The sequence below is a fragment of the Fistularia commersonii genome, chromosome 28 (assembly GCF_037954325.1).
Source record: "Fistularia commersonii isolate RoL2024-O1a breed Wild chromosome 28, RoL_Fcom_v1.0, whole genome shotgun sequence".
In the NCBI taxonomy this organism is placed as follows: domain Eukaryota; kingdom Metazoa; phylum Chordata; class Actinopteri; order Syngnathiformes; family Fistulariidae; genus Fistularia; species Fistularia commersonii.
In genome coordinates, this window is record NC_141311.1 from 12021786 (window position 1) to 12047604 (window position 25819).

Below are 25819 nucleotides of genomic sequence, written 5' to 3' on the forward strand. Positions count from 1 at the left end.
GCTCACTGAATATTTGATTCGTTTTTTCTTTAAAAAGTAAAAAAAAACACACATTTCTGACTGCTTCCTTCCTGTGTCTTTTAGGTAGAGGGGCTTGTCTGCAGCTTTGGTACCACATGTATGGCAAAGGCGTTGGGACTTTGAAAGTCTATCAGGAAAATGACAAAGGGAACCGATTGCTTATTTTTTCTCAGAGCGGAGACCAGGGGAAACTGTGGCGATTTGCTCAGGCCTCACTAATGCCGCTGGATCAACCTAAAAGGGTAAGACTGAAAGAGATATTGAAAAGGGATATGTAAAATGAATGGAATTGTTGAAGTGCCTTTTTTGTTTTTGTTGCTTTTGGCATCATAATAGAAACAACTTTCATTATGGGAGAAGGCTGATGGATAAATGGACAGTAAATGTATTTAAAAAAAATTAAAGTATGCATCAGCACCCCAGTAAGCAGTTTCCATAAAGACATTCTCTGTTCATAGATAGTGGTGGAGGGTGTGAAAGTCGGTCCTACCCAGGAGGGAGACATGGCGTTTGATGATGTATGGATATCCGATGCCCAGTGTCCTCCCGACGGATATTGTAACTTTGAGACAAACATGTGCAGCTGGAGCAATCTGGGCGGAGGAGTCGACCAGGGTGACTGGCTCCGTGGTCGAGGAGCCTCCCCAAATCCTAGTACTGGACCAAGTTTTGACCACACAACAAATTCAACAAATGGTCTGTATCTTTAGTGACTGAAAGTGCTGGCTTAAATGCTTGACAAAACTGTCAATAAAGTTAATTGTATTAAACTGTTTTTAACCCAATAGCAGAAAACTACCAATTCAAAAATGTTTGCTTTAAGCGACTGAAATGCCAAGTATTAATATTTGGGCATGTTGGAGAGGCCAAAATAGCTCATAATAAACAACATAACTACAAAAATAATTCTAGCTATCTAGTGGCGCAACAGATATTCCTAAACATTCAACTCTGTCATCTCATTTTACTGAGCAGACAGATCATCTCTGCTCTCGCTATTTTGCACTAGTCTGTAACTGTTTTAGTTTCTTCATCTGCAAAAACACAAATTATATCATCTTCCAAATATGACGTTTTGTGTAAAAACCCTTATTGTCTAGTGTCAGGCTCACACATTCTGTGTGGGATTTGTCAGCCAGTATCAGACTCTCAGCCACTCTTGAGCTAGAAGGCATATAAAAACATCCCTTGCAGTGAGATGACAGGGAGATTAACTTATTATTATACTAGCATCAAATCTGCACACATCAGTAAGGCTGTAATTCAGACCTAGGAAAAGTGTCCAAGGCTTTTAGGCTTTTAAACCGCCTGCATGTATACCTGTCTCAGCTCAATCTCTAATAGTCGATTTGGTCATTTTCTGCATTAACTTGTTTTTGTATGTGTGTGTATGTTTCACTTCCTCTTCTCCTCATTTTTTTTCTGTCTTTTGTTATTTCTCTAAGTGCTACCATTACAAAAGCATTTTTTATCTTTTTAACTTAAAGATGAACTCCAATATTACCCTGTTGTAGGAATTCATTTTATGCAGTAAGCCAGCATCCTATATTTGTTCATATTTTTGGGTAACGCAGGGATATACTACTGTTAATGTAATGATTAATTCTACCTGCCCTGATTCTTTTTGTGGTGTTCCTCGCTTTCCCCCAGGTTACTATCTGTATGTAGATAGCTCAGTGGGACTGCAAGGAGACCTGTACTTCCTGATCAGTGATGTACTCCAACCCTCTGCTAGAGGGCACTGTCTTCAATTCTGGTACCATATGTTTGGCGACCACGTCGGGACTCTACGAGTCTACTTAAATGATAGGTAATGCATTTGTCAATGTGATAGCAATATTAACCACAATTGCACTAAATTTGAAAAGAATGATATAGAATTAAATGATGATGTATTTTCTTACAGAAAAGTACATACAAACAAGGAAGAATTTCTGAAGTGGTCTGAGTCAGGAAACAAGGGGGATATGTGGCTGATGGCCAATGTGTTCATCAAACCTGAAAAAACATTCCAGGTAATAATATTGTTGTGCTGGGGATCTGCAGAGTGAGTGCAGAAAGTGGCCAAGTCAAAACTGAAGGCTTGTTGGTCATTTTTAACTATGTCAAATGAGTGTCCTTCTGTATTTTCTCCTGTGGAACAAAGTTACATGAAAGATTAGAGCAGAAGTCTGGGGTGACAGTTTCATATGGAACAAACTTGAAATTAAGTGTCCCTCCTTTTTGATAAATGAATCGTTATCACAAGTTATCACAAATTATCACAAATTAGTATAAACATGTTTCCTTTGAAGACTGGAATTTCCAAAATGTCTTCAATTATCTTTACAAGTATTTGTTTTGCCACAGTTTGTATTGGCATATCAAAGAGGGAAGACCTCTAATGGGAATGTGGCTCTTGATGATATCACCATTCTCCCTGGATCCTGCTACTCAGAGCCTCCACCCAAAGATAACATTGGTAATGTGAACCTTCAAAATATATGTCAAATTAACAATTTCATATATATTAATTCATTCATTTATTATTTATATCACATTGCTTACATTTGGGGTTGCAGTGTCAATTTTGAATGTGTAGTTAACCTACTATTTGTTTTTGGACTCTGGGAGTAGATCAAAGAACCTGAAGGAAACCAACACAATTGTACCCCACTGTGAAATATTTTATAGAATAGCGGCATTGTCCCCTTTGGAACACCTTACTGTGGTGGAGGGGTTTGTGCGGCCCAATGATTCTGGAACTTCTGTTGTAAGGAAGGGTCACCCGAGGTCCAAGGTGAAGTGCCAGACAATGTGTGGCTCAGTTGCAGACAGAAGACCGTCATGAAGAAGGCAAACATTGGACGTAGTTTTCCCTTCCCCCAGATGCAGGTCACTTGGGAGACCCTCCCCCTGGAGCCAGCTAGGCCCAGGGGAGAGGATGTATGGCGAGCGTCTGGTGGCCGGGCCTTCACCCATGGCTCTCGGCCTAGCACAGGCCAAAGGAACGACATGGGTCCCTCTTCCCCAGGGCTCACTACCAACAGGAAGGGCCAAGGGGGTTGGATGCAGCGTGAGCTGGGCTGTAGCCAGAGCGGGGGACCTTGGCGGTCCAATCCTCGGCTGCAGAAGCTGGCTCTTGGAACATGGAATGTGACCTCTCTGTCGGGGAAGAAGCCCAAGCCGGTGCATGAGGCCGAGAGATTTCGATGAGCTACAGTCGGACTCACCTTGATGCACAGCGTGGGGTCTGGAGCCAGGCCTCTGTATTGTTTTTTTACTCAGGAGTTGCCCCCCGGTGAGAGGCGCCGGGCAGGTGTTGGCATATTGATTGCCCCTCGTCCCGGCGTCTGCACATTGCAGTTCAACACGTTGGATGAGAGCCTCCCTCCGCCTTGAGATGGGGGGACAGGTTCTGTTTGTGTCTATGCACCCAACAACAGTTCAGTTTACTCACCCTTCTTGGGGTCCTGCTCCTTTGGGGACTCCGTCATTCTACCAGGGAACTTTAACGCTCACGTGGGCAATGACAGTGCGACTTGGAAGGGGGTGATTGGGAGGAATGGCCCCCCGGAACTGAACCCGAGCAGTGTTTCATTATTGGACTTCTGTGCTCGTCACAGATTGTCGATAACAAACACCATGTTCAGACATAAAGGTGTCCATATGTGCTTTTGGCACCAGCACACCTCAGGCCACAGTTCTTTGATCGACCTTGTGGTCATATTGTCGGACTTGCGGCCGCATGTCCTGGACACTCGGGTGAAGAGAGAGGTGGACCTGTCAACTGATCACCACCTGGTGACGAGCTGGCTCCAATGGTGGGGGGAGGACGCCGGTAAGACCTGGCAGACCCAAACATAATGTGAGGGTCTAGTGGAAAAAACATCTGGCAGAGTCCCCTGTCAGAAGGAGTTTCAACTCCCACCTCTGGCAGAGCTGCAACCACGTCCCAGGGGAGGCGGGGGACATTGAGTCCGAACGGGCCACGTTCCGTGCTTCCCTTGTCGAGGTGGTAGACCATAGCTGCCGCCGTAGCTCAGTCAGCGCCTGTCGGGGCGGCAACCCTTGAACCTGGTGGGGGACTCCAGCAGTGAGGGACGCTGTCAAACTGAAGGAGTCCTATTGGGCCTTTCTGGCCTTCCAATGAGGGGGGGACTCTGGAGCAGCCATATCCATCTCCAGGGCTATCTCCAAGTTGCTGAAGCCGTCAAAAAGCTCTTCAGTAGCTCCAGTAGCTTCAGTAGGATGAGGTCCGCCCTGGGTTCCTCAAGGCTCTGGATGCTGTACGGCCGTCCAGTTTGGTGGCTGCAGGATTGAGTCTCTACTTTTTTGCAGATGATGTTGGCCTCATCAGACCATGATCACCAGCTCTCACTGGAACGGTTCACAGCCGAGTGTGAAGCGGGCGGGATGAGGATCAGTCCCTCCAAATCCGAGACCATGGTTCTCAACCGGAGCAAACGGAGCATTCCACCCTCAACGGATGGAATGCCCCCTCTGGGTTGGGGAAGAGATCCTGCCCCGAGTGGAGGAGTTCCAGTATCTTGTTCACAAATGAGGGAAGGATGGAATGGGAGATCAATAGATGTGGCGTCTGCAGCGATGCGGACTTTGTACCGATCTGTTGTGGTGAAGAGGCCTGTCGTTCCCAACCTTAGCTATGGTCACATGCTGTGGTTAGTGACCGGAAGAATGAGATTGCGGGTACAAGCGACCGAAATGAGTTTCCTCCACAGGGTGGCCGGACTCTCCCTTAGAGATAGGGTGAGAAGTTTAGTCATCCATGAGGAGCTCGGAGTAGAGCCCCTGCTCCTCCGCATAGAGAGGAGTCAGATGAGGTGGCTCGGGCATCTGGTCAGGATGCTTCCTGGACACCTCCCGGGAGAGGTATTCCGGGCATGTCCATCTGGAAGGAGACCGCGAGGAAGACCCAGGACACGCTGGATAGTGTATGTCTCCAGGCAGGCTTGGGAACGCCTTGGGGTCCCGCCAGAGTAGCTGGACCATGTGGCGGAGGAGAGGGAGGTCTGGGCCTCACTGCTCCAGCTGCTGCCCCCATGACCTGACTCTGGATAAGGGGGGAAGATGGATAGATGGCTGGATAGGCAGCATTGTGCCGATTTGGCCTTTTCGTAATAGTGACTAAATCAACAGGTTGAATAATGTAAACCAATGAGTCAACACCTTGTGGTCCCCAGAGAATGCTTATTTTTGTAACTGATACAGTGAGAATGCTATAAGTATTATCATATTTGTTAACATTCGACTAAGTACAATGCAGATATTATTGACATGATGAATCATCATTTAGCCCATTATCCTACCCCCCTGTTTACAGATCTATTGTCAACCCAATGATCTTAGCTAACAGTAGAATGTTTTTTGTTGATTTTTTTTTAAATCTGCTGCTGCATTTTCCCCTGGGAGAAAGTACTTTCACAAAGAAATGCTCCTCCTTTTTTACAGTGCAGGGGAAGTTTTTGTGAAATAGTCTGTTTGCACTGACATCATGCAATGTGTGGTGTGACATTTTGCTGCAACAAATCATAGGGGCACAAATGTCATCTCAACTGTTAGTATGCTTCTCCTACATACCCCAGCAAGAAAGCTGAAAGACTTTTAACCACATTTATAGTTTTGTGCTCTTAAACCTTCTCAGGTCTTATAAAATCATGTATCACAGCAAATGCACTTTTTGGTTGTCAATTGTTATAATGTAATAATTGTTATAAACAATTGTTTTCTCAATTTCTGCAGATATGCTCTATGTTTGCCTAGCGGTGGGCCTGACTTTCTTTGCTGGGTGCATCATCTGCATTATCCTCTATATGCTACACAGGAAACATCATAAATTGTATGGCGTGATGGAAATATTCCAAAAAAAATTATGCAAATATAGTTTGTTTACATATTGGTCAATAATGATGTCTATATCCCTGTTTGTGTCTCACAGGAACCAACCAAACCACTCGAATAGTGTTACATTTCACCAGAACTCTGTGTTTGACTTCTATGACTGCAAAATTGATGTAAATTGGCCGGTATTCTTTAAAAATATATATATTGCTGGTTCCATATGGCACAATAAATTTATAAATGTCTATTTGTTGGCAGGGCACAAACCATGGAACTGACTTCCACTTTTCCTTCAACAACCTAAAGTATGATCCGTCTCCCCATGCAGCTGAAGAGACAACAGCCTGATCAACTGCTTAGGGTTTGCGGGTGTTGTTTATGACTTATTAATCAAAACGGAATAATTGAGACAATCCTTTCCTGAGGAAAATGATCCAATTATGTACTAGCACCTCAGTGATACTATTTTGTGTTTTTGATCAATGTATTTTGATTACACAAGTATTATTAGAGAAATGCAGGTCATTAAATTACTGATCATGATTAGGGCGCAATGGATAGTGGTCGAAAGGTTTAGCACAGCATGTTAAAAACAATCTTGGAAATTGTCCTTGACCGGGGCACTGCTCACTGTTATTAAAGTAAAACATATGCAAAGTTTACAATTTTGTTATAAATGTGCTATAACAATGACTATTCTGTATGTTTGTTGATTATAAAAAATCATTTGAGCCTTCGTCTTCTTTTGAGTTGCAAAAAAATAACAATCACCAGCTTTCCTTTGCACTGGATAATATTTGATATCAATACATGACTCTGTGCTTACTTACCACCTTATATCTACTTGTGATTAATTCTTTAATGGTGGTATAAATGTGGATTCAAATGGTGTCAGTTTTGAAAATTATGAATGTTTGGGTCCACAACTCAAGTAATCAACAGTCCAGAGCAACGGAGAGTGTAGAAAAGAAGTCAAGAAGTGGGTCCAGGCAGTTTGGAATGGGCGGAGAAATGTCTCAGGGGTACCATGGGATAGAATCAGACAAAATGAAATGCAACCTGCACAAGATAGTGGTGAGACCAGCTACGCTGTATTGCCTAGAAACAGTTACAATGACAAAAAGACAGGAGGCAGAGCTAGAGGTTGCAGAGATGAAGATGCTAAGGTTCTCTTTAGAAGTGACCAGGATGGATAGGATCAGGAATGAGTCTATCAGAGGAGCAGCACATGTTAGATGTTTTGGTTGGGTCATGTACAGAGGAGGGATGGTGAATATATTGGTAGACGGATGCTGGAATTGGAGCTGCCAGGCAGGAGGTCTCGAGGAAGACCAAAGAGAAGACTTATGGACGTAGTGAGAGAGGATATGAAGGTAGTTGGTGTGAGAGAGAAGGATACAGAGATAGGGTTAGATGGAGAAGGTTGATTTGCTCTGGCGACCCCTGAAGGGAAAAGCCGAAAGGAGAAGTTTTGGTCTACAACTGCTCAAAGGCCTTTGGTACTTACATAATCGTTGAAGGTTGAGCTAGACAAATTGGTTTGCTATGGTGACAGACAGGCTGACATTAGGTTAGAAAGGAATCTCCCTGGACTACTATGTTTGCAGATGACATTGTGATTTGTAGTGAGAGCAGGGAGCAGGTGGAGGAAAATCTAGAGAGGTGGAGGCATGCACTGGAAAGGAAAGGAATGAAGGTTAGCTGCAGCAAGACAGAGTATATGTGTGTGAATGAGAGGGAATTCAAGTGGAACAGTGAGGTTACAGAGAGTGGATGTAAAGAAGGTGGATGATTTTAAAAACTTGTGATCAATAGTCCAGAGAAATGGAGAGTATGGAAAAGAGCTGAGGACACGTGTGCTAGCAGGTTGGAACAGGTGGGAAATAAGGAAAAGAAGGGTGTAAAAGATGGTGTTGAGACCAGCCATGTTGCTTGGTTTAGAAAGGAAAGGACACAAAGCTGAGCTGGAGGTTGCAGAGATGAAGACATTGGGTTTTCTTCTGGAGTGATGAGGATGGGTGGGGTCAAGAATGAGCCCATCAAAGAGACAGCACATGTTAGAAGTCAGAGAAACCAGAATTTGATGCTTTTGACATGTACAGAGGAGGGATAGTGTAAATTTCAGTACAGGGATGGTGAGGTTTTTGAACTACCAGGCAGGAGGCCTGGAGGAGGACCACAGAGGATATTTGTGAATGGAGTAAAAGAGAACATTAACTTAGTCACAGGGGTTCAGAGAAAAGGATCTGAAATCTGAATAGAAGATGGAACTAGACATGTAGTATCAAAAACATAGCTGGGTGGCGGTAATGCTCATAAAATCCGTTAACCAACCAAACAATTTAGCTGAAAGAAGAAGAACAAGCCGGCCATCTGATCCATGCGAGTCGACTTGACTGCAGGGACCAGCCCACCCACGAACGATCAGAGCAGACGGCGCCGCCTTTCCACGGAGAGTGACACCTCGGTGAGAACAATGGGAGTAGACGTTGAGATCGTAAAAAATGGAGACGGTGAGACTTTTCTTTTAAATTATTTCTATTGATTTTTTGCAATTGCTCGAAATATCTGTTTACAAGACACCCCTGTCTAAAGCATATTTTCATATCTGCAGGGAAGACTTTCCCGAAAAATGGGAGGTCAGTCACCGTGCACTATGTTGGTAAGATCCCATTGTGACTTTATATCTCGTTGCCGAAAGGCAAAGATAAATTCACTCACCCACTTCCACCCGAAACAAAGTTCAGGTTTATATTTCGACATTTTATATGCGTGAAATGTATGTATCTTTTGGTCGCACTTCCATTTCGCTTCATCGGGTAACACGGAGCTAAGGCTATCGTACGCGACAGATACACTTGGAAAATGTATGTATTTTTTCATAATTACCTCAATGGAGCATTAGCTATTCGCATTTTGATAGCCGCCCCGTGAATAAATGTGTGCTGTTTCCATAGCATCTGACTGCTAATTTTGAATGCACAGCCGAGGTAGGGTTAGCTTAGCTTCCGTAAGGAGACACCATGTTATCTTGCGGTGAGCAAGCTGGTTCATACCCGGTACGTTGTAGTCCTATTATGGTCAGAGAAGATAAATTAATAATAATAATAATTATGGAAATACCCCCTGCTCTAACCGTCTCTCTGTGATGTTTTTTAGGTTATTATTTAATGGTCTCAATTGTCTATTTTTTTTCAGGCACTTTGCCGAACGGCTCAACGTTCGACTCCTCCAGGAAGCGCGGCGAGCCTTTCAAATTCACAATCGGAAGAGGTGAAGTCATTCGTGGATGGGACGAAGGTGTTGCCCGGGTAAGACTTCAAACACTTGAATTTAAAAAGTTGCCTCTCTGTCGTGTTTTTGTTTGTTTACAAGTACTCCACCCATCGCAAATAAGGGATTTAAGGCTTCTAATTTCCCCCTGGCCCTGGTAAACAATTACACTGACAGCAGACTTGATTTTTCATTCATGTATTACCGATGTGGTGACTCGTAAAGTAATCGAAAACCATAAAAATAGCACAAGCTCTCACCTGTAACACTGAAGTGACAATAGATAATATTAGACATTATAGCTCGATTTGAGACATTGATATGGATAAAATGTATATTGGGATACTGTATCCCAACAAATGAATGTTAAGAATACATAAAGATTAATCTAAATATTTATAAATTCTATGGCTTGTTATTTGATCTGCTTTTTTCCAATTGTCTGTTACGGTTTGCCTCCTGCTTAAACAACAATTCAACTAAATGCTATTCAGCGTTTGTTTTAGAATGCAAATGCTTTAATAGGATTCGTATATAAGATGGCAGATCTGTTTATTTTTTTGCACCTTGTTGCCATCATAGTTTCATTCACATCAGTTGTTTGTATGCGAAGCTTTTTTGTTTTGCTTTTGCTTTCAAAATTTGAGTGCAACCGTTCAAGTAAGACCATGAGGATGTCTAAGTCTGGTATTCTTCCTCCACAGATGAGCATTGGCGAAAGGTCCAAGTTGACAATAAGTCCGGATTATGCGTACGGGGCCGATGGATACCCACCACTCATCCCACCAAATTCCACTCTGGTTTTTGATGTGGAGTTGATCGCTTGTTAAATTCAAGCTTGACACCCCGCCTTTCTCATTCCACTCATCTCAAGACACAAATTACTGATTAATGAAAGGTTCCTTAAGGAGGATTGACAAATGAATTGTAATTCAGTGCAACAATTAACTTAAAACTTATGTATAAGGAGTTACATCAGGGAAATTATATTGGGTAGTAAGATAAATTTCCAGGATATATTAAAGTTACATCCTCATTTGTCAAATATACTTAAATGTTAGTTTTGGTTTCTACAGAGTAACAAGCACTTATTAGTAGAGATTTACCCTGATGTTCTATGAACCATTTATATGCCAGCTTTTCAATGAGTGCCATAAAAAAATTGGTCTTGGTTATTAATGGACTTGGTTATGTATCCTGATGAGTAGAATGATATATTACCACCTTCTTTAATGAAAAGCATTCCTTGACCTCCCCCACCACTACAACCACCTAATTTTTTTCCCTAGATGTAGGAGGTGATAGCTTCTAACTTGGGCACAATCATGCTAAGGTCATTTTACACATCCACACTGCTTGTGTTTTTGATATTTTGCACACCTTTTTTTTTCAACTATACTTTGTATCCTCAATCCTTAATTTTTTTCATTTCTGTATGACGTATCCTTGTATAATGTCTTCATGCTTCATGTTACCTCAGTGACAAGTAATTTTCAGAAAATGTCCTACAATTGGTTATTATAGTCATTCATTAAAATTATTGGTCAGTATTTGTGCCTCCATTTTTTGTTAGATATTGGCTCCTTGTTTATACCACAGCATAGCCAAACTAGCCTCGGATGATATTTCCGACACCAAAACAGCAGTTTCATCTGAAAACCCTGATCTAGTCAACATGTGTGTGTTTTTCCTCCTGTTATTATGAAATCACATAGTACTAATATAAAACATCTCTCAATGGTTTTATAGGCTGCAAGAAAACTACTTTATAAGTATTTTAAAGAAATTACTAGAAAAACACATGCTACAAATTTTTCTTTTTTAGTCAGAGTCTGCGACTGCAATATTTTAGTGGATGCTTACCATTGGTAAAGGTTTTCAGGATTTATGCATTCATTCTGACCTTGGTAGTTTTCATTTGGTAAAACAAATAGTTGCCTGAATTCCGAAAAAAAATTATGTCTTATCTATTTTACACCCACATTTTAGTATGCACTTATTGTGTATTATATGTATATTTAGTTACTGAAAAGAATGACTTTGAGACTGTCACGTTGTCTGTATGCAGTCAAATGTTACTCGACTTTTAGTGTCATGATAAAATTTGGCAACAATCCCCCAGGAATGTTATTTTTGTAGTGACCAATCACATGTATATTTTGATTTGCATACATTGATGGAAAAATAAGGTGCAAAGTGGAGACTACCCCCTCAAAGGCTCATTAGTACATGTATAATAGGGCTAAGAATTAAGAAGAAGCAAGTTCCAGTACCCTTTAGAAAAGCCGAAAGGAAAAGACAATGAACAACATCTATCTGCTGATATCTGGTGGTCAAATCTGTAATTGCAGCACAGGGAACCCTGCCTCCAGCATGTTGATATTAGAATAGAAAATTTTATTTTCGTTGTAAAGCGCAAAGCAACGAAATTAAGGATAACATAAGAACTGTAACCAAAAGTACAAAAAAAAAAAAAACGTAAAAAATACAGATACGAATTACTGCTTTCTTTACTCCAAGCTAACCCGACAGCTATTCTACAGATTGTTTAGATTATTTTTTGTTCAAACGGGATTTATTTAATTTGATTAAGAATGTATTCTTTCTTTCTTTCTTTATTTCTTTCTTTCTTCAGCCATTCATTCATTCATTGTCAATGTTTTTAGGTTTTCTGCGCGTTTGGTCTCCAAATGATGAAAATTCCCATTGCACTAAAAGGTACCGGGACTTTCTTCAGCCACTGCCTGTCATTCCTGGGAAGTGCAAACTGGCGCACATTTGCGTCTGCGGTCAGTGTGTAAGTCTGGGCCCTGACGCCAAGTTATCGAGAAACTGAGAAACGTTTCTCTTTGGGCGCCTGGGACATTTGTTTCCTGTCTTTGCAACTTGATAACATCCAACAGGGAGTCCGTACGGGCATAGTTCCACTTAGTGCCCATTCATGATTTTCCCTGCGCTTTTTATCCCCAAGAAGACAATGAGGAAGACACTGCAAGCAGTTACAGAACTGATCGTTATTTTCTATGTTCATATAAGCTTCACGGTGCTTAACACTGCCTATGGTAAGTCAAAAATATTCTATGTTTTTGATTTTTTTTGATACACATATAACTGGAACCCTGTTTTTGTATTTGAGGATTCTGCCGCATAAGCAAGTACCGTGCCGCTTCGTAATTATGAAAATATACTGCTCAAAAAAATAAAGGGAACACTTGAACAACACAATGTAACTCCAAGTCAATCACACTTCTGTGAAATCATAGTGTCCACTCAGGAAGCAACACAGATTCATTTTGACTTGTTTTAAGAACATTACATCAAAGTTGGATCAGCCTGGAGTTTGTTTTTACACTTTAATTTTGAGTGTGATTCCTAATCCAGACCTCCATGGGTTGATACAATTGATTTCCATTGATCATTTTTGTGTGATTTTGTTGTCAGCACATTCAACTGTGTAAAGAGCAAAGTATTTCATAAGAATATTTCATTCATTTAGATCTCGGATGTGTTTTTTAAGTGTTCCCTTTATTTTTTTGAGCAGTGTGGTTTGGCTGTGATAATTATTACCTATTTCACAATCTGCTTTTTTTTTGTTATCAACTGTCGGCAATTTTGACAGCATTGTTTGCGCGTTTACCTTTTGTATTGAAATGTGCAATAAAGTCACGAAATCAAAAAGAATCAACCCTTTATCATGGTGTAGGTATTCCGTGGATTTTCGTTTTTTGCAGATTAGTAATTTGTTTGTCACACACTATCAGAGGAAAATGTCCTGCATATGTTTCTAATGCGAATCACGAACAGAGAATTTGGGGTAACTGGGTGTTTCATGCGATATCAGGGTGATGACTTGTGTCCCACAGAGGTTCACTAGGATAAAAGTGTCCTTGACAGCAAAAAACAGGATTTCTCACACGTTTGTTTGATAAAACTATATTTCTACTGCTCCGCTAACTAAATCACTATACAGTTAACATTCTGTATCCATCCTGTATCTGTATTCTATTGTAAGTCACTTTGGATAAAAGCGTCTGCCAAATGCAATGTAATGTAATGTAATGCAATGTAATGTAATGTATCCACATCATCGACTCATCATCTGCATCCACTGTTCACTTTTATACCAATGCAGATTTTGTAGAATTAGTGTGCAGGCCGAAGTTGTGCAAAGGTCTCTTCGGATACTCTGTATGTGGGACACAAACAAGGTCTGCTGCTGCTGCAGTTTGGGCTCACATGTCTGGTGCTGGAGCTGCTGGTATGAGGAATTCAAACCCTGTTTTCACCCTCTGCTGTGAAGAGAAAATTTAGTCACAGCAGGACAGAATGAAGGGGATGACCATGCATGTTTGCCTCATTGCATGTTAGCTGAGGACTCTGGAATTGATGCACAGATGAACAGAATGGCATTTTGAACGATTACCCAAATAAAGTGTACGCTTTCTTCCTTTTGGTTTTACTTCTTTTCACGTAAAGAGTAATAGATATCACGTGTCAGCACATTTTAGATCTTGGTTGGGGCTAAATTAATTTTGCAGTGAGGACAAGGGGAAACCCAATTAAAGATGTTTCCATGTTGTTGGGACACAATGTCATATGTCGTATTAAAATGTTGTCCTCTTAAATCTGCTTTTATTTATTTGAACTGTAACCCTGCTTGAATAGCATCTTTAAAAGAAGATCTTTAACATGCTGTGAGAATCTTCCCCATTTGTCTAGCTACTGTATGTAAGATCTTCATTATAAACTTAACTTACATTTTGCAGAAAGTCCTTACATAAGTAAAATTATTACTAAATGTTTCTACACATGCATCGCGCTGTATTTTAGGACTTAGATTTATTCCTTGTCATAATGTCTTTAATTAAATTGACATTATCTTGTTCACTTATTGATCTATTTCAGTAGTTCACATTTCAAGAGTGTATGTTCTTTTTCCCGAGGGTTGTTTATTACAATGTAGGGGGCATTAGGTATTTTCACAATTAGAAAGTCGGATCTGAATAAACAGCTTGTTAGTGAACAGTTTACTTTATTTATATGTTTTCTCTTTGTTTAAGGAGACAGGTGTTTTTTCCCTATAACTTTGGCATGGATAATAAAACCCATGAAATGTAAACATGACATAATATGCATCTTATCAGCTTCTGTTTTTCTTACTAGGGATCAAGCTCACTGACACAGGAATACCGTCTTCTCGAGAGGAAAGACTATCTCTACTTTCCTACAACCACAAACCCAAGGTGAAGAGATGGGCTTCCAGGCCCAGGTCCGAAGCTCCCAGCTGGGGCACGGATACAAGGGGCCACTACAGAGACCAGCATCTGCCCGAGGAGTCCGATGCAGACCTGCTGATGGAGGAGGGTCATGATAACTCCACAGAGATTGTGGTGAGGACACTGAGCATCAAAAACTCAATAGCCAGCAGTGAAACGAATAATGGGGTTTTTGGTTTATCATTACATTCCCTATTGAAGTAGTAGGGCATATGTATATTTCTGGATGTAGAATCTAGATAGTAACAGAAAAAGTTAAAAAGTTGAGTACTTTACATCCTGTGATTTTTATTTTTTTTTACAATGAAATAAAGATAATTCATTCATTAATTGTGTATTCCGCCTATCCTGTCGTCAGGGTTGTGGTGGGTCATGGTGGATGGTCTCAAATTAACCTACTGTATGTTTTGGACCGTTTTGAAATGTATCAAAACTTTTTGTTCTCACAATACAAAACAGAATTGGAAAAAAAAGTCAGTTCTTTAGAACCCCAAAAGGTGATACTGAGCTGAAATGATGACCATATTATCAGCTAAAATGTTCACAGTAAATGCTTGAATTAGATAAAACATGCTAATGTATGGCTGTTTCTGCAGTGAGTGGTGAATTTGCAGTAAACTCCTTTAACAGATGTCTGCTGACATCCCATTTCTATTTTGGAAAATAATCTGTCAGTGTGTACCAACTTGCATTTACAGTTAACCTGGCTGACTTTAGACAGCAGTCTTATAACATCTTCTTGGCCATGTGATGAAACAAAAGAAACATAAAATAGTCAGGACAGCACTGCGGTGCAGTGATTAGTACTTCCACTTCACAGAGAGAAGCTCTCTGGTTCAATCCCAACAGTGTGCCTTTCTGTTTACAGCTTGCATGTCCTCTCAATGTCTGTGTTCTCTGGGTTCTCCTGCTCCACAAACCCAAAAAATAGGCATTTGGTTTATTCAAAACTGAGCGACTGACTGTAGATATTGTGGCAGGATGAGGAAAAACATTGGAGACAAAGGCAAGTTCAAACTCCATTCCTCTGATCCTTAACCCAACTAACAAACGAACACCTTGTACCAGAAAACCCAGGGAATGTAAACCACACGCCCTGGCTCAGTCCTGTAGGGTGAGAGGAGCCGCCCCTATTGTCTGCCACACAGTACCTGCGAACATCCTGAAGGGACTCCAGGAAACAAAATAGTCTGTCACTGGAGGCTTAAGCTGCCAAGCATAATGGCTGTGTCAACCCCCCAAGCCAAAACGGCAGGAGAACAGGGTCCAGTGCCGGCTGAGAAACAGAACCAATGGAGACACTACCAAGGCCCTGGAAGGAGGGTGACCCCAACAGGGAACCTTGGCTTGGAAACTCAACTTCGTACATCATCCTGTGCGCCGGTTTGAGTCTATGCACCATGATCCACTCCCTATGCCCACCCATTTCCAGCTCAAAAAACCTTTGGAACTGTCTCAAGAACCCAAAAAGGGCCATCGTATGGGTGTGAGAGGGGCGCATTAAAATAAAAATAAAAAAAAGGAGCAGACATGTGCTCCACAGACACGAACGATTGCGAAAACCTTAATGAATGGGGCCTGGAATCTAAACACTGATGTAGAAAAAAAGGTTAAGAGCGCAACACGCAGTACTGCCGTGAGCGATCCGGTGAAATCATTCATGCAAATTTTTAGCCCCGGGGGTGTTGTGCAGTGCACCTGCGAGTGCGGTGATCATGCAAGTGCTGACACGATCTCTGAAATGAACGGGGGAAATGTGTCTGAGGTGATATCTGATTTGCCCAGACAGGTGACCCAGTCAAAGTCAAAGTCAACTTTATAGCTAATACTGCCATATATGTTTCACATTTATAGAGGGTTAAAGTACCATTTGTCTAATACATACGGTGCAAAAGTACAAACATTTTAAATCATACCATAAGCAATAAGTGGTATGGCGCAAGTGTTTTGTTTTTAAGTGACAGCATTTAAAAAAAGCACAGGGGCAGAGATAAACAGTTTTTGTTTGTGTGGGTGAGTCCATGAGACAGTCATTGTGATAGTTCTTAAGGATATCTTGCAGTTTGCAGCTAAAAATGTAAGTGGTTGTAAGTGGATGGGCAAGGAGCCAGCTTTAGCCACATTTGCAAACACAGGAACCTGATGATAGCCATGCACCAGGTCCACCTGTGAGAAAATAGTGGCACCAGCCAGGTGTATGGAGGATCCTGTATCTGGATGATGGGATAGCAGCCATTTGTGGTGATGTTCAAATGGCGACGGTTGCCACACAGCCATCTTGACCAATCAATCTTGGACACCATGTGAAGCATCAATACCCATGGGCTCAACCCAACCCTCACTTTACCCCGACACTACATGGTGGCTAACTCCCCCTTAGCGGTTGCCAATATTACCGCTTCAATGCCCCATGTCCACACGAAAACTAGCTGTCCCATAGTCGGAATGAAATCTTCAACTCTGTGTCTTGTAACCACGATAGAACCTTTTCAATCATGGTTACCAAATACGGTGCAGTGAGCAATGGAAAATCCGGCAGCAAAGATTGAAAGACATCACCCAATGCTAAAAAGTTAGCATGTTAGAGGTCCCCTGTCTGGCATGGAAAGGTGGCAAAAGACACAGCATCAAATAAAACCGCAGTGGGTAACATCAACAAGTTGACTATTTACACACAGAAAATCCATGCTGATGATAGAACCAGTAATGGAGGCGATTACAAAGTCCCACTTGAAATGGCACTTGTGAAAATAGTTACCGACCTTGTGCCATATGTCACAATAAACAAATCGTTCAGTGCACTCAGTTGCCGGCCACTGCCTTCAGCTGTGTCTGCTGTGGTCCGAGGCAGTAGGCTTCCTTTGTGAGTCAGACTCCAACATCAGCCGTCCCACTGACCTTTAGTCCTTAATGAAGAGCAGCTCACTACATCCACCAGGACCCACAGCTGCTTCTCAAATCCTTTGAGTTACCCTGGGCCTTGAGGAGGGACACAGCGCAGAGCCTTGCCACTGAACCACTGGTTGAAAAAACAGTGGCTGTTCCCACGCTGTATCTGGGCAGTCACTCCAGTCACCAGGGCCACATCCACGTCTCCTGACGCTGTCTGCAGGGGCTCCGGCACAACACTCAGGACAGTAAACTGGACCAGACCTGCTAAAGTCCGGCTGATCTCCTCAGCCGGACCTTGGCAGTCACCAGCGGCGAGACACCGGAGTTAGGGAAAGCCGCGCTCACCGAAGGCAAGAGCTGATGCAGGAAAATGTGGGGGAAATGGAAACCACCTTCATCTGAACCTAGCATTAACAGCGTATTGTCCATGAAGTCCACTGCTATCCCGTTGACCAAGCAGACAAGGGAAAGAGGTCTATCTGCTCTCTCTGCGGCAGACAGACTGTACCTCCAGAGCAGAAGTTGTTTAAGGGAAGCGTATCTGCCATGTTGCAGGAAGGCGTGCAACAGCCGCATGGCATGCCATTTGGACTGCTGGTCTAGCGCAGTGACAGTTAAAAAATATCTGGAGTCATCCGTGGAGATTTTATGCCGATGAAACAACGCTTTACAAGTCACGGTGAGAGCTACTGTGAGAGTTGGAGTTTCATGGCCAAAGTAGAGCGACATACTTTCTCTGAGTCAGACATCTACAATACAGGCTCACCAACGTGGCAGGATGAGGAAAAACAACAAACATGAAGGCAAGTTCAAACTTAATTCCTAAGTTCCTAAACCAAACTAACAAAGGAACTCCCTGTAACCATGCCACACTACTGAAGGGTGCGAGGCACCACACCTACTGTCCACCACAGTATGTCTATATGTGGCCCATGTGATCCAGTAGCGATTGAGCCAGGGTGTGTACCCCGCCTCTTGCCCAGTGACAGCTGGGATTGGCTCAAAGCCACCTGCAGCCCTGAATGCAGGATAAGCCACATAGATCACGAATCAATGACTTCAAAACAACAACGGGACTACAACAGTAAGTTAAATTTCCTAAGAGGGGAGTCAAATATATACATCTTCCATCCATCTTCTACCACTTATCCTGCACTCAGGGGATGCTGAAGTCACCTATCACCACGTGAAAGGCAGAACCCACGCAGAACATGCAAACTCAAGCACAGAAAGGCCCCCTTGTCAGAATCGAACCAGGGTCCTTCGTACTGTGAGGCAGAAGCGCTAACCACTGTCCTAAATTATGTCTTTTCTGATTTTATATTCGTTTGAGTCAATGATTATTCTAACAACGCATCCATCTATAAAATGTAAACTTGAAATTAAGATAAAAATCCTTCCTAAGTTTGCCATTTCTTCTGTATCATGAAGCACTTTATTCGTTATCAGCTTGGATTGATTGGACTGTACTTGGTACTTTTTTCTATTGATTACATCATACTGGCTGTCACTGCATCAAGACTGCTCATGACTACTATTGTCAAAGGATATGTATATATATGTATATATATATATGTATATATGTACATATATACATATCTATAATACATATATGTATACGTATATATATGTATATATGTGAACACACACATATATATACATAATACATATATATGTATGTATATATATATACATATATAGGGTCCCTTTATACCTACATACACTCATATATTTATGTGTATGTAGGTATAAGAGGACCTTTCTCTGTGAAGAAAGGTCTTGTTCTCCCCGTGTCTACATGGGTTTCTTCCGGATTCTCGTGCTCTCCCACAGTCCAAAAAAATATGCAGCAGGTTAATCAGAAAAAATTGCGAAAATTGCCCTTTTTTTTTTTTTATTCTCACTTAGTTTTCTTGCTAGGCTCTCTGATAAAATTACATCCTTTTTTGGGTCCTGTCATTTTCTTTGTGAAGGCAGCTTTAAGACATGTATTCAAAACACACATAATTCAACTTCAATTATATATGTCTATGACCCGCGACCAGCACATCATTCGGATATTTTGAGCATCATTCGGATATGAGATGAACTGGGACTAATCCAAATGCGATGACTTGTTCAGTTACCACGAAATAAAAAAGATAACAGCGTCCTAAAAAAAAAGCAGAAATCAATGGCTTGGACTCATTGGAAAGAAGCTAATTGGCTGTGCCATGACATATAAAAATTCTAAAATAAAATCGCCAGGGCACTATTACATAAATGTGTGTAAAATCGAAACAATGTTGTTCCATCTTAAAGAAATAATAGTCACAGTTGTATTGTTATAAAACATTTCTGACTCATGTTTATTTTTTCAAAATTAATTCATTATTTGATATGCTAGTGTTTTGCATCCAGCCTTAACACATCACAAACAACTTGTCTGTATGTTTAATGCATGTCAGTCCGCATTATTTTTGGACAGAATTTTGATCATGCCTACTACACATCTAAAATGTATGGCACTGGAGAAGCAGCCAGTAAAGACCTGTGGGTGAACATTGATGAGGCGAAGAGAAACAGCTGGAAGGCACATGGCTTTCTGTCAAGCACCCACAGACAAGCTGAGGTAGGATTTCAATACTTCATTAATTTCAATTTGAATGTGCCCTTTTGTTTATACTCTGGTGGCTCACTTTAACAAAGTGAAGGATTTAAATGGAATTATGGCAGTGATGAGATGACCCAGAAAAGATATTTAACTACAGAGTTTAGAGTAATTCTAGTGATACGGATATTTTATCAATGGTTGCTAGGCAGGTAATTACCCCAAAGTTTGTAGAAATGTTGCCTTTTTCCAATTTTCCAGTGACATTTTCATTATTTCAGTTTTTAGCATCTGTTTGATCTACTGTTTTTAACATTTTTTTTTAAATAATTTTTATACTAAGTTCTTAAAATATTATTGACGGTTGGTCTCACCTAAGCATATAAGTATTGAAATGATAAGCTGATCAGTAAACAATAACAACGCATCATATCTCGTAACTGAATGGAGAAATGCATAACTTGGGTTTGTTAGTTACTATAAAAATAAGCAATAAGTTATGAAGAATATAAGAAAATACACATTTTAAGAAATGATCCAATGCCTCTTTTAACAATTAACAAGCCCTTTTCAGAAGCTTATGAAGTAACTTACTTTGTTTGTAATTTTAATTGAAATACATGAATGTTAATGAGGTTACCAAAAGGCCTTATAAGTACCAATTATTGATTTACTTGAGTTAATTAAAATCACCCAAATATAAGGGACTGACAACTTATTTCTGGCTTTAATGCGTTTTTTCAGTAAAGTTATTGTATGTATGTATGTATGTATGTATTATTATTATTATTATTATTATTTGATCAAGGGATTTAGCTTCTTCAACCTACTGATGATACACCTTGTCTTTTTTGGCTTCCAGAGGGTAAAGCTTTCCTTTGGCTTTCCTTTCTATGGTCATGTACTCAAGGAAATCACAGTGGCAAGTGGAGGTTAGTATCTCATGGTTGTCCAGTAATAAATATAGACCATAGACAATGAGCTATGAAGGTATAACTAATCCCAAAACACAACACTTACACAGCAGGAAATACAACCTGTATTTATTGTCAGCAAATTTTAATTCTGACATCATTTGTATGTAAAAATCTGAGAATATTTTAAGTGCTGTGATTTTTTTGGATTATCTGTCCCTGATTGAATTGTAATGAAAAATTAGGGAAAAAAATGCACAATTCACACTTAATTAGAGTAGAACTGCTATATCATCTAGAGGTGTCTCTTCATTGTTACATCTGGGATAACTTTATGTTTTTTTCTCTTAGGTTTTATTTACACTGGAGATATAATTCACAGAATGCTCACCGCCACTCAGTACATCGCTCCGCTCATGGCTAATTTTGATCCAAGTCTTTCAATAAACTCCTCTGTGTTTTACTTTGACAATGGTAAGAAGGTCTTTATAATTATGTTTTCTTTTTCTCTCCAGCCAAATTTTCAATTGTCTCAGTTTTTAATTTTTTTTTGTCTCTTGGCAGGCACGTCATTGGTGGTTCAGTGGAGCCACCTTCATCTCCAAGACAATATCAGTGTGGGAACCTTCACTTTCCAAGCTGTTCTGCACAGTGATGGAGGCATCATCTTTGCTTACAAAGATGTAATATTTCTTCCCTTTTTTTTTTTTTTTTTATTATTTCAAGGCAAGATCAGTTTTAAGTGAAGGCCCTTTTTCTGTTTCAGATTCCCGTTGACCTCAGCAACATCAGCAGTGAGAATCATCCCGTCAAAGTTGGTTTATCTGATGCTTTCATGGTGCTTCACAAGATTGAGCAGATTCCCAGTAAGTAGCTGCAGAAGGCCGGACAAGCCACTAAATATCCAGGCTGTAAATCTGTAAATTATAACATGGTATTCGTTCTGACATTCTCAAGATGTTCGCAGGAGAACGATTTACGAGTATCATAAAGTTGACATCCTCAAGTCTAAAATCTCCAATACATCAGCAGTAGAGATGTTACCTCTTCCCAGTAAGTCCTTTTTTTGTTGAAAACTAAAATAACTGCAGCTAAAGACAAACATTTTTCTGCACACTCTTCAATCCACGCGTTTATTTTCAGCGTGTCTCCAGTTCTCCAGTTGTATTCCGTGTGTTACTTCTCAGATTGGCTTCAACTGCAGCTGGTGCAGTCGGATACAAAGGTGACATGGAAATGCTACTAAGTAGAACAAATGCAGCTGACAATGCTAGGCTACTCGCTCCTCAAACTATTTTATTATTAAAAAAATGTTTTCAATTTTAGATTTCAATAAAAAGAAATCTATTAAATAACATAAGCTATTGCATCATATGGCAAATAATTATAGAATGATTGTTTGATCACAAATGCAGTTAAGTGCATTTTAATTTGTCAGATTATCATACAATGCATTCTTGCACCTCTGTTTTCAGATGCTCTAGCGGGTTTGATCGTAACCGCCAGGATTGGGTGGACCTTGGCTGCCAGGAGGAGGTTTGCATGATTTTCCAAGACAAAAAATAAAATCAGGAACCTAAAAGAGAAGATTGTTTCACTTTTTTTTTTCTTTCCAGAGACGAGATTCCCAGTGTCTTCAAGAGACCAACATGGCCAACGCCATGTCTCACTCACTCGCGCGGACAACCACCGCAGTAACAGTGACTGCAGATCCACAGCAGATCTCCAGCGTGACCTCGATCCCCCACATCAAGATGCCGACTGAGGCTCCGTCAGCACAGGGCAGCACAAGCAGGAGAACAACATCCACGTCACAACCTGTGACAAGTAGACCCAATGAAGGTCGGTTCGTCTGTTATTATCTGACCTTAACCTTTAAGAAATTGCGTGATTAGTATGGGTCATGGTTGAAAAAGAAATGTATCAAAAAAATCTAGGGATAATGAGACCAAAGTTTCTGTTTTAGTGTGAAGAAGTCTGCACTCTAAAACTTAAACAAATAAATGCAAATTGCTGTCTTATTTGATTATATTTAAGATTTATGACATGAATCAGGCCTTCTGCTTGGGTCATTGTATTTCAGATTCTTTTAATATCCCAATGTTTTCAGCAACACATATATTTGATCCCAATGTTTAGGAATCTTTTTTTTTTTAATAATATCAATAAATAACAAATATTTTTATTGAACCTTTTCCATCAAAGTGCTCTACAAATGAGAGGAGATAAGGTTTTTTTTAACAATCAATGTGTAGATTTAAGCCAACCAGTTAGCTCGAACCAAACGTAAAGCGGAAGTGAAATTGGTCCTTATTACAGTATTTGCACATATTCTGATTTCTCAAAACTTTTATTGTTGTATCATTACCCATTTAAATGATCCTCTTCCTCAACATTTTGTCAGTAAGTAATTTTTTAACATTATAGGTCAGTCCTTATTTAGGGATGTCATGACTGTTCGAGGGGGGCGGCAAGGTGGCGCAGTGGTTAGCGCTTCCCTACCAGAGTAAGGGTCAAGTGGTCAGCTATTTCCCAGCACTCTGTGAGCTCAGAGCTGAGTGTATACAGCGCCATGTAAAATACTACAGTTTCCTCAGAGACTGAAGGATGACTGAATGTATGTGTTTTGCTCTGTTCCGCTCCGGGCAGAATCTGGCTGTTATTTTTCACTGTCGTGGCTATTGAGGGCAGTTGTGGCTCAGTTAGCAATCTAAATCCCAGCTCATTGGGTCTGCATGCCAAAGTTTCCTTGGGCAAGACACTGAACCACTAAATATTGCTCCCGATAGTATGGTTAGCGCTGTGCATGGCAGTTCTGTTGCCAAAGGTGTGTAGGTTTTTTGTGTGAATGGATAAATGCAATCAAGTGTAAATAGGCTATATAAGCTGGGATCATTTATTTGCTTGTCAAAGAAAGTAAAAATATTTTTAATATGTGATTTGAAGGATCTACAAATATTTTACCAAATAATTATTCATTATTCACAAATGAAACTTTTGAAAACGTTATTGTAGTATATATGTTTGATTCTAGTATGTCAAGTATTTTGAATCTTCTGAAAATGTTGGCAACATTAAGGCTCAGTGAGTCAAGTAAAAAAAAAGACCCTTCATTGAAATTATATTTTTATGACAGCTTAAATGCCTAAATTGGTCTTATTTGGTTTAAAAATGTCTTTTACACACACACACACACACACAGTGCCATTTGCCTGCATTTAATCATACCAGTCATTGATTCCACTGTTAATGGTGTCCTTCGTTTTTTTCTAGATGATGCAAAGATATCTTTCCACATGAATAAAACATGTAAGTCTTCAGTGACATGTTGCTTCAAGGTCCCTCTCAAACCACATATTTTTTTCAATAAATCTCATCATTATTATCATTATATCTGCACCTTTGTAAACTATTTTGCAGCAGTGGACAAGGAGGACACTGGAGCACAAGCTCAGCAGCTGCAGATTGGACTGCTGACAGGAATTGTAATGCTGATAGTCATTATGGCTTTAGCTGTCCTTCTGTCTGTCTACATGTACAACCACCCCACGTCAAGCCCCAGCCTCTTCTTCATGGAGGTCAGCCTATCACATGTTTCACTTGTCATTTCCCTCCTGGAATGTTGAAATGGATAGAATATTAATTGAATTATACCCATGTGTAGCTATTGACAACCCTTGGAACGTAATTTCCATTTTTCTTCATCCATTGCTTCAACCACGAGATTTAGTTTAAATTGTTCATTGCAATGAAACATAACTTAGGTTATCGGTCATCCGAGAGGCTTTTTCACTTCAAAAGAAGCCTTTCCGATGAAAGGTGAAATATATTCAAGGGAAGAGAATGAAGTCCGGTTGGTACATGAAGATGATTTTGACAAGAAATAACTTCCAGACATTTGTGGATTAAGTCAAAAAATGTTTGTTTTTGCAATACTTATTTTGACCACAAGAGAGAGTCAGCACCCCTTATTCTACAGCCAAGCCCATCCATTCTTCCAAGTGCATTTGAAGTTTGGCTTACACTGTAGACACCCAGTGCATACACATCATGTCTGGTAAAATCAATGTGTTTGTGGGAAAGTGAATTTCAGTCTGTACTTATTCGCTGTTCGTATTACAGAGATAGTTACATAGGACGGGAAAACTCACTCATGTTCTCTCACCATCTTTGGAAACAGAATTTGAAAGAAATTAGTCGTATTTTTTTGCACATTGCCACTGATAAACATGCACCACAAATTTCAAATTTCGTTACCCCTTTATGCTTCCACACTTCAGCTCAGTCTTGGCAGCTTTTTCAACTAAAATCAAATGACTGACATTGAATTGTCACTAAGACAAATAAACCAGACATGAGAATTTTGACTTTTCATAAATTTAAGTGGATTTTGCTGGTAAATCTTATACACAATTATATGAAGAATACTCAAAAATATATTGACGTGTTCGTCCCACATACTCAAATTTGATCTTTTTCAAGACCTTTCCGCTCTTAAACAAATAGTTGCTCTGTTTAAGTGTATTGAGAAAGAAATTTGAATGCTTATAGTGCCTTACTGGTACTTTTGTATCATCAGCATCACTGATTTCTCGTCATGTATTTCAAATGATGTTCCCAACAGCTTGATATATTTTATTTTCCTTTAGATAAACACACAAATTCATTTTGTGTTATTTGTACATCCACAGCGGCGCCCAACACGCTGGCCAATCATGAAGTTCAGGCGCGGCCCAGGTTGGCCTTCCTACGCTGAGGTGGAAGCCCCTGGTCATGACAAAGAGGGTACCTCAGTCATCGATCCCAAACAGGCATTTATCATATCAGACAGAAGAGAGAGCGAACAGAAAGAAGGATTCATTCTTCCAGATCAAAGGGAGCATTTCCTTGTTTCAGACACTTCCTGACTATTGCCACACAACCAGAGAGCTTTTGGACAGAGCTGGCTCTCTATGCAAGGACATTTATTTTATTTTCAGCTCTTGCACAAGTTCACAGAATTTGAGCATTCA

General features: G+C 40.5%; 3 protein-coding genes across 3 annotated transcripts in view; all 3 read left to right on the top strand.

Moving 5' to 3' along the window:
- The window catches only part of LOC147217627 (MAM and LDL-receptor class A domain-containing protein 1), a 29745-nt gene extending 23154 nt beyond the window's left edge, over positions 1 to 6591 (top strand). Inside the window, exons 41-48 of the mRNA XM_086175998.1 lie at positions 85 to 263; positions 480 to 717; positions 1672 to 1831; positions 1928 to 2036; positions 2371 to 2482; positions 5764 to 5860; positions 5960 to 6035; positions 6121 to 6591. Of these exons, the coding sequence (XP_086032124.1) occupies positions 85 to 263; positions 480 to 717; positions 1672 to 1831; positions 1928 to 2036; positions 2371 to 2482; positions 5764 to 5860; positions 5960 to 6035; positions 6121 to 6210 (1061 nt within the window). The 3' untranslated portion in view covers positions 6211 to 6591. The remainder of the gene's footprint in view (positions 1 to 84; positions 264 to 479; positions 718 to 1671; positions 1832 to 1927; positions 2037 to 2370; positions 2483 to 5763; positions 5861 to 5959; positions 6036 to 6120) is intronic.
- A 1642-nt stretch (positions 6592 to 8233) lies between these two features.
- LOC147217628 (peptidyl-prolyl cis-trans isomerase FKBP1A-like) lies at positions 8234 to 10685 on the top strand. Its single transcript, XM_086175996.1, has 4 exons — positions 8234 to 8375; positions 8477 to 8524; positions 9061 to 9173; positions 9840 to 10685. The coding sequence occupies exons 1-4, from the start codon at positions 8243 to 8245 to the stop codon at positions 9963 to 9965; spliced, it is 420 nt and encodes a 139-aa protein (XP_086032122.1). The 5' UTR covers positions 8234 to 8242; the 3' UTR covers positions 9966 to 10685.
- Positions 10686 to 12112: 1427 nt separating this feature from the next.
- On the top strand, positions 12113 to 25714 carry plxdc2a (plexin domain containing 2a). Its single transcript, XM_086176450.1, has 13 exons — positions 12113 to 12197; positions 14299 to 14525; positions 19771 to 19914; positions 20756 to 20825; positions 21159 to 21281; positions 21372 to 21490; positions 21574 to 21673; positions 21765 to 21860; positions 21995 to 22019; positions 22283 to 22343; positions 22424 to 22649; positions 24081 to 24385; positions 25499 to 25714. Exons 1-13 carry the CDS (start codon positions 12113 to 12115, stop codon positions 25712 to 25714), a joined length of 1797 nt encoding a protein of 598 aa, XP_086032576.1.
- Positions 25715 to 25819: the final 105 nt, after the last annotated feature.